General features: G+C 49.0%; 2 protein-coding genes across 2 annotated transcripts; one reads left to right on the forward strand and one right to left on the reverse strand.

The window, feature by feature from the left end:
* Positions 1-146: 146 nt before the first annotated feature.
* On the forward strand, positions 147-5,324 carry LOC149858287 (magnesium transporter NIPA2-like). The gene is made up of 5 exons (XM_090061462.1): positions 147-285; positions 393-449; positions 2,174-2,264; positions 2,382-2,542; positions 3,996-5,324. The coding sequence occupies exons 1-5, from the start codon at positions 147-149 to the stop codon at positions 4,631-4,633; spliced, it is 1,086 nt and encodes a 361-aa protein (XP_089917588.1). The 3' UTR covers positions 4,634-5,324.
* Positions 5,325-5,569: 245 nt separating this feature from the next.
* TIMM8A (translocase of inner mitochondrial membrane 8A) lies at positions 5,570-8,869 on the reverse strand. Its single transcript, XM_090061465.1, has 2 exons — positions 8,657-8,869; positions 5,570-8,272 (listed from the first exon to the last, which is right to left on the reverse strand). The coding sequence occupies exons 1-2, from the start codon at positions 8,777-8,779 to the stop codon at positions 8,111-8,113; spliced, it is 285 nt and encodes a 94-aa protein (XP_089917591.1). The 5' UTR covers positions 8,780-8,869; the 3' UTR covers positions 5,570-8,110.
* Between the last annotated feature and the right edge of the window lie 239 nt (positions 8,870-9,108).

The raw sequence follows: 9,108 nt of genomic DNA on the forward strand, positions 1-9,108 counted from the left end.
CACGGGGGAGGAGGGACGCAGTACTCTGTCGTCACTTCCTGGGGTAAGGGGGCGGGGCCGAGCGCCCCCTGCGGCGCCGGAGGCTGGTGGAGCCCGCGCACGTGCGGCCCCGCCCGCCCGGGAGTGACGTCACGGGCCGGGTCGCGATGGAGGGTGCGCGGGGGCGCTGCGAGTTCTACCTGGGGCTGGGGCTGGCGCTCGGTTCCTGCGGCTGCATCGGCGCTAGCTTCGTCCTCAAGAAGAAGGGGCTATTGCGCCTGGCTGCTCGCGGCGCCGCCCGCGCAGGTACCGGGGCGGGAGCGGCCCGGGTGCTAGCGAAGCACTGTGCTGGGGTGGGGGCGGGGCTCCCCGGGGCTCGGCGGCCGTTGACCCCACCCCCCGCTGTGTTGCAGGGCACGGAGGCCACGCCTACCTGCGTGAGTGGCTGTGGTGGGCCGGGCTTCTATGCAGTAAGTGCGACGCGCCCGCCAGTCGGGCAATTCCGGTGCCGCGCGCACTGCCGGGTCGGGGAGGTCTCCCCTGCGCCGTGGGGGGCGAGCGGGAGCCGGGAGGGGAGGCGACACTTGTGAGGAGGCTGGAGCGGGGAGGTCCGGGGGAGGAGATAATGGTGTTCACCTGCCTGCGGGGCCATGAGGGTGGTTCTTCTCTGGGACTGCAGGGACAGGCCGAGGACCGATGGCAGGGGAAGCTTAGGCTGGAGATTAGGAGCTTTCTAATACTGAAGGTGTTTCAGCATTGGCACAGGCTCCCAGAGAAGCCAAGCCTCTGCATTCCTGGAAGCTGCCCAAAGCAGGTCAGACAGGCACTTGGCCAGGATGGATCCAGCAGGGCCTGGACCAGGCAGCCGCATGAGGTCCCGCACTTCAGGAAATTTCAGCAATCTTGATACTACTGTCAGCAAGTGACGTCAGGATCATGGTTGTTAAGTTTTGATTGCTCTTGTTTGCCTTATTGTCATGTTCCCTTTGTCAAATCAAGGTTCAGCTGCCTGACTTTACCCCTGAGCACTGTGGTAATGTTGCCTTTCTAAGCACAGCTGTGTTGCATGTTAAAATCTTGCATGTTTTTAAATATTGTAAATGAAATCATGGGCACAATAACTTCCAAAATGGCTTGCTCACCCTGCATAGTATGTTAGGTAATTATGGAACTCACTGTACCTGCATAGCCAGGCTTGGCAGAATTTGATTTTGTTATTATTTGGATGGCGAAAATCCATATTTATTTTTAAGCTTTTTATTCTGATTTTTTATTGATTTGAAACTTTCAGGATTGCACCAAATTTAGGGGTGTTTTTGGGTCAGCTCTCCACAGGGTTTGGCCCCTGTGTGATCCGAGCAAGGACCAAACTCCTGAGGAGCCTGGCCTGACCCCTGGGTGATCAAGGCAGGGGCCAAACTCCCACAGAGGCCAGGCTGGGCCAGGCTCTGTGGGACTTGGCTTTTCCTCAGCTGGGCACAGTTAGGGGCGGTGGTACTGGGCTCCTCACTGCTACCAACCCTGCCCCTGCAGCCCTGCCACCTTTGACACAGTCTTAACGGCACAGTGGCTGGTGTGTGTGTGTGTGTGTGTGAAGTGCCCCCTGCCCCACATTTCCATACCTCCATGCCAAAATTTATGTATTTTTTTTTTTAATTACTGATGGAAATATTTTTCCATCTATCAGTGTCAAGTGAAATGGATGTCTATCAATAAAAATCAAATCCTGTCAAACCTGTGCATAGCCAGTTCCTCAATTTCTGATGTTGCTAGGAATTCAGCCAGAGCCTTATGGTAATTCACTAATATGATGCTAACAGATGCTGCAGGATGTCTACCAACTGTAAAACCATTCCTATCACACAAAGGCAAATTAGGAAGATACAATTTTCCACAACCCCTTTGAACTTTACAAATACTATTGATCTTTCCTTTCTCTGTTGTTTATTAGCAGTGTTCCCATATATAAATTAGAGGCTTGTCTTTGATTATGTATGATCCTTGTCTGTATCAGACAGTTTGACTACATAGCTGTGGATAATAAATGGTGGGGTCAGTGAAATCCAGGTGGGTGGTGATGACTGGACCTCTGTTCAGTGACTGATTGTGCACTATGTGCAACCAAACCCATATTCTGTCAAATTTGCTCTGTTTTAAGTTGCATTCCTGTGACTGACTGTCCTCTGTCTTGCAGTGGGAATTGGAGAAGCAGTGAATTTTGCTGCGTATGCCTTTGCTCCTGCAACAGTGGTAACACCGTTGGGCGCATTAAGTGTTCTAGTTAGGTGAGCACCATCAGAAAAAGCAACACCAATGCCTTTGCTGTTCCCAGTGAAAACAGTTCTCTACCCTCACCTTATCCTCTTCTTCAAATACTCCATCTTCTGACTTCAATCCTACAGCGCGGTTTTGTCATCCTTCTTTCTGAACGAACGACTGAACATCCATGGGAAGATTGGCTGCATCCTAAGTATCCTGGGCTCTACAGTGATGGTAATCCATGCTCCACAAGAAGAGGAAGTATCCAGCTTGGAATCAATGGCAGAGAAGCTGAAAGATCCAGGTACCCCAAATACAGTGTTCATCTCACCTCTTTATAAGAGATGGCAGAATTACTTGTCTAGACTGGGGAGGTTAAACAGTAATCAGTTCTTCCTGCTTGTTCTATACCCAGTTGAAAGAAATATTCTCTGTGATGGCTGGTAGGACTCTTGTTACTTAAAAATTGGATTTTTCATGTTTTGGGGATTGTGTGTAAAAGCCTCTGCCACCAAGTGGAGAGGCAGTGTTACACAAATTGCCAATTGCTCAAATCAAGAGTGAGACCTTATAAGAGAGGATAAGGCAAGATGCCTGGTTTATTAAGTTCATTCATACCCCAGTTCCTGTTCCACGCTGGTATACATTACCGGTCTTCTCAGTACCCGGATCAGCTTAGTGGCCAGTCAAGCTGATCACAAGTAGGAGCCAGGCTCCTGCTGGTCCATCTCATTAGATGAACTGATCCTCCAGGCTGACATGCAGAACAAGACCCAAATTTGAAATGTCTCACCCCATCTTTTATAGCCTTGTCAATTCATCCAGTCCTCCAGGCTTTGCTGTGTTATCACTACGTTCTTCCTTGAAGGTTGATTGCTGTTGTTTTGGGTGGATTCTTCTTGTTTTGGTCTTTTTCTCTCTCTGCATTCTTCAGCCAGTCGCCAGCCATTGTTTTCCTTTTCCACAGACACACTCTCACCCATTCTCTCACACATACAGCATACAAAGGTCAAGCACTTATATCAAGTTGCAGAGCAATACAAAATGGAGTTTCTTAAGGCAATGCAAACCTCAAGAAAATAAATAAGATTAAAAGCAATAGGCAAAAAGTCTATTTGTATAACAGCAGTGGTTACTGTCAAGCCTGGCACAAGATGTATGGTGTAGGCACACACTGTATTTGTTTTTCATATGGCCCCTTTGATATGAAATAGCTAGACAAGAGTTACAAAGGAAGCAAGAATCATCAGCAGCCACAGTTTATCTTAATGCAACACTGGCGTAGATGAGAGGATTGTCAGTACATGAGAGAGGCAGCATAAGACTAGGAGAAGACTGGTTAGAAAACTGAGTGAGGAAAGCACAGGAAAACTTGGAGAGAGACCCCTATGATAGAAACATGAGATGTAGCAGTTGGAAACAAGGGATTGATTTGGGCAGTAATATTAAGGGTAGTGAGTGAAATTGCAGAGGAGAGGAACCAAGCAGATCAAGCCAGGGTCATGCTACAACTCATCACAGGGCCCTGCTGATGCAATGTGCAGAAAGACTAGAAGAGCCTTAATCCCAGTCTGCAAAGCTCAGCTAGTATCTCCAGTCCTGACTTGCAGCCCTCCACTGTTCGGCTGTTCTAGTTACCATCCTTACCCATTCTCTCTCTTCTCTCAGTGTTCACAGAACACATTATATGTAGCACAGATGTATAACAGCATTACCCACTATGTTGCAAATCTTAATGATTCTCCTTCTGATCTAAGGATTCATCGTCTTCGCTGTGTGTGTGCTGGTGAGCTCCATTCTCCTCATCTTCGTCGCTGGGCCTCGTTATGGTAGGAGCAACGTCTTAGTATACGTTTTGGTCTGTTCTGCCATTGGCTCGCTCTCCGTGTCCTGTGTCAAGGGCCTGGGCATTGCACTCAAAGAACTGTTTGCTGGGAAGCCAGTACTGAAAGAACCACTAGTATGGGTGCTACCAGCTTGCCTGGGGGTCTTTGTCAGTGTCCAGATCAATTACCTGAACAAGGCTTTGGACATCTTCAATACATCTGTGGTCACACCAGTTTACTATGTCCTGTTCACCACAGCTGTCATGACGTGTTCAGCTATTCTTTTCAAGGAGTGGCAACACATGGCCCTGGACAACATAATTGGCACAATAAGTGGCTTCCTCACCATAGTCTCTGGCATTTTCCTTCTACATGCCTTCAGAGACATGTCCTTTTCCCCAGACCTGCTGCCCCTCATCCTAAGGCAAGGAGGGGCAGACCTGCATACCTCATCTTGGAGCGGGGCAGAAAGGCACCAGTCATGTCTACATCAGCCCCTTCTGGTCCCAGAGGACATCCATAAAGGTTCTCAAAGTGTAGAAGAGGAGGAGGAAGTAGAATGTGTATGAATGCTTACAAAACAACAAAACTTTAACAACCACTACTAGATGCCTGAGAAGCGCTGAATTGCTACTGGTAGCTTTCTAGTCCTGCTACTGATCTCCATTTTGGTCTGATGCAGCAAGCTAAAATGAACATCACCAGCTCCAACTATTGCTGGGAGTAAACAAGCATCATGTTTGTGAGAGAACTGTGATCTCCCACTGGTAATGGACCTGAATATCATGCCAGGAGATCTGACTAGCTTCCAGGTGCTCAGAACACAAGACCTGGGCAAAACACCTACCAGTGTGTTCTGGTTCCTTCTCAGTATATTCCTCTATCAGAATGTGCCACGGTTGCTGCTCTACTGTTGAGGCATAGGTCTACGGATGTATGAAGCAACCTGGCAATAATTATAATAACCCTTTTTGAATGTGAAAATCATTTTAGGTGGCCTTAAACATTTTTTTTATATTGAAAGTCTAACTTCTGCAAAGTATTCTGAAGTGCTGATCCTTGCAGTGTTATTGCTACACCTATAGCAACACAGGTGACTCAATGTTTTAACGATGGAATTATTCAGTATGTTTCAGAAACTCATTTGTACAGCCTTAAAGTGCCTTCTCTGCTCACTGTAAGAGGTTATTTACTGAGTCAAAGTCAAGAGCAGAACTAGATAAACTCTGCAGTGGTGCTGTCCTGGCTCTTTGAATCTGGTTCCTCTGTGAAGTGTGACTCCTTCCTGGTATGTTTCACTGGGAAGGGAATACATCCATGTACCATAATTGATTAAAACAGACTTGCTCTATTGCCAGTATGGCCTGCAACATATTCATGCCAATAGCCACTGAAATGACACAAAGTGGTATGAAGAACATGAATTTTCTTTACAGCGGTGTGCCTCTAATGACTGGGGATAGTGTACAATTATTCTAAAAGGATGTCTGGGTGTGTTCAAAAGTGACCTTGTAGAATACAACAGCTGTGTAGTATCAGATAAGGGATTTCCTCTGAGAAAGAGGAGGTAGATGTGTCTCCTATGTCCATTCAGTCATTATACTACTACATTGGGGTCTCTCTTTATAAAAATTTGTTTTGTGTGAATTTGCTTATATGCAAGACATTATTTACACCATAAATTCACTGTATGCAAGAAAAAATTGCTTTGTGGGAGGCTGGCAGAGTTTCAGCCTGAAGGTGGCTGGGAGAAAGCAGAAGGAAGATGGTGAGATGGGGGGGACCATGTGCATATACAGCAATGTATGTGGCCCCAAGTAACCTTGAGAGCAGCTCCAGCAGGTAAGTGGTGGGCAAGATTGGGGAGATTGAAGCCCCTGTAGGGAGGGGGCTGGACTGGGGCTGCTGCCGCCTAGCTGGGCAGTGCTTGCAGCCTGGGCCACAGCATGCAGCTGCAGGGTCTCAGCTCACAGCTTCTCTGTGTGGCCCTCCTGATCCCAGCCACACTGGTTGCGCCTGCTGGGCTGCAGAGCCCAGAGGGGGAAGCAGGGTTGCAGGAAACAGTGCTGCTGCTTCCCTCCCCCGGGCTTTTGCAGCCTGGTGGGGGACCCAGCTTGGCTGGGATCACTGGGGCCGTGTGGAGAAGCTGTGAGCTCTGCGCGCAAGAGGCGCATTGTCAGGGCAGCACAGGACAAGCAGCCGCAGGCAGGGAGATCTCTGCATGGCTCCTCTGCTCCCTGATGCACCAGGTTGCAGGGGAAGGAAGCGGGACAGCAGGGGACTTGGTACATATCCCTATTAATTACCTGTAATAATAGATTTGCTTTATGCAGGGTTTTTTTGGAACACAACCCTTGTATGAAGAGAGACCTGATTGTAATTGTAATTTTGGAAACTAGAGTGAGACTTAGGCAAACTAACAGTTGAATAAGGACTTGGAAAAAAAATCATCTGAGGTGGAAGACACCAGTTGGTCACTATCCTCTTCCAGGCAAGTAGAGGATACAGTGTTACAGATGTAAACCTATTTCTTCCATCTGATAAAAGGTACACATTGTACTTGTGTTTAGACTGTCACATGACTTGGTATGCTCAACTAGCAGCACTGCTTCCTTCTACTGAAGTGTAATTTACTGCCATGTCACACCACACTTCATGGAAAGAGGCTGAACCACACAAGTTTCAACAGTATTCATCTGGGGTTTCCCAGAGGACTAAATTAATAGTAGGATTAGGCTGTTCAATGAGTGTTTGAATGGTTTGTGGAATAAGACAGAACTTCCAGTTCAGTTCCTATGGGAAAATGATTAAAAGGCACAGATCCAATCAGACCTGTGGTTAGTGGCTCAGAGGGATGAAAGGGTCACAGAACAAGTTACCTGTTAATTTTCTCCCAGAAGAGTTTGCACTGTTAGCACTACTTAGGATATCTGAACCCATTCTGTAAAGCAGTAAATTTTCTTAAAGTATCTGGGCATAGACTGTTTGTTTTAGTAACTAGATAAACAAGTCTAGTCCAGGAAACCAATACATTAAACCACTTTACAGCAAGCAGAAAATCAGAATCCATAATTAGACTGTCTAGTAGGAACTAGAGGACTTGTGTTTAACGGTAGAAATTAGCAAGTCCATTTCTACCTCAGTTATTTGATAATAAACTGAACAGTAGTGACACAAGGTAAAGGGTAAGTCAGAGAGTCCTGCCAGCCCACCCCTAGACACAAGACACGCTTTTTTTAAAAACTGATCCAATTCATATTTATTCTAATGTTTGGGAGAATGCACTTAGTGGAGCAAGCCAATAGTAAGTGTCGCAGTTCTGCTTTAAACAGTTGTTACTGGGCCACATGACTGACTTTACCGTCACAAGCTTTAAATTGACTTCCCATAATCTAAGTTACTGGGAAAGATTTCATTGCCAAGCAAGCTCTTTTCAGTGTTGTTGACACAGCTATACTGGTGCAGACTTGTGACCCAGGCTGTCCTCTGCTCAACACCATTCCCCATGGGTCTGGAGAGCAAATGTCAGTATGGCTGCACAGTCTGAAGTGGTGCAAGGAGAGGATTAATTAGGAAGCTGAATGTGAACTTAGTACCATTAAAAGCAATGGTCCCAACCCTGGACTTGGGATTCACATTAGTATTCCCATTACCTCCACTTTGTACCAGTACAGGAGCACTCCCTCTGAGATACACAAAACCCTTCCCAGAGCTGGACATTTTGGAGCTGTTGTGCTCAACATATTAACTTCAGCACAAAGCCTGTACATGGAAGGCAACAGGTGGGAATGGGAACAGTACAGTGTCACCTGGAGTAGTAAACGTGCATCTGTTACAGCCTCACCTGGCTGTAATAGTCACAACTGGCATTTAAGTAAAACTGAGTAGCTGGTCAAAGCTGAGGCAGGTGACAGAGTGCTCTAGTCTGATGCAAAGGAGGGGGCCAGCCTCCCCAGAGCTTGTGTTCTCTACAGGTGTCCCATCAGCTGCTCTCCCCACTGACTTGCAGTTCTCCTTGTTGAGGGGCTGGAGGAGCCGATGCTGGGTCAATCAGTCAGGCTCTCAGAGAAGGCCGACTTGGATTTCTGTGTCTGCTCCAGCCGGTTCAAAATGAACTGACTGGTGTCTATGAAACGTTCAACACAGTTCACAAAGCAGGTCTCTGCCCGACTGTCCAGCTTGGGCCCCGGCTTGTCCATGCATTTCTCCTGCTCGAGACACAAAGAGCTAGTCAGGGGAGAATTACGAGAGCCCAAAGCATGCACTTCCCAGGGGAACAAGCTTGCTCTTGGGAGTGGCCTAGGGAAGAGGGAGAAATATCTGGCTCTCACCCACCAACCTGTCTGGAGGCCGGCACCATTTAAGACGGAGCTAAATCCGCGAGCCTGGGCCAGACCCGGCGCCTGGCTCCTCTAGGCCTTCCCGCGAAGGAGCAGCGGCTCCAGGTCCCTCATTCCCTCGGTGCGCCAGGGCAAAGGTCAGGCGTCCCCGGATTGGTTTGCGCTACACCGGCGCCGGGGGGCCCGGAGCACTCTTACTCGGCTTCCCTCCCCTTGCCCCGGAACTCCCCCCGGGCCCGGCGCGGCGCTCACCCAGCACAACTCGGTCATCTGATGCACCAGCTGCTGGAAGCGCTGCTTCTGCGTCTCCACCTCGATGAAGTGCTGCAGCTGTGGGTCGCTGACACTCAACCCCGTAGGAGACGACGCCTCCATCCCGGCCCCGGCCGCGAGCGACCTTCACGTGTTTGGCCGGAGCAGCCCCAGCCAAGGAGGGCGCATGCGCAGCAAGTATCACGCTGCGGAATTGCGCACGCGCCGAGCCATCCCACCTCTGTGACGCCGCACTGAGCTCTTGGCCCCGCCCATCCGGCTTCAACCGAATTACCCCGTCTTCCAGATCCCGCCCCTAGGTCGTAGCCAGTGGGTAGCCAATCGCCGCTCAGTCTCTGCCTCGCGTCGGGGACGTGTCAGATCGGGGCGGGGCTGCTGGGGAGGGGAGTGGTTGCCTGGCTGTGGTTAGAAGCTGGCTGCGGGCTGGGCCT

Source organism: Crocodylus siamensis, chromosome 8, assembly GCF_052110815.1.
Source record: "Crocodylus siamensis isolate JL-2025a chromosome 8, ASM5211081v1, whole genome shotgun sequence".
Taxonomy (NCBI): Eukaryota; Metazoa; Chordata; order Crocodylia; family Crocodylidae; genus Crocodylus; species Crocodylus siamensis.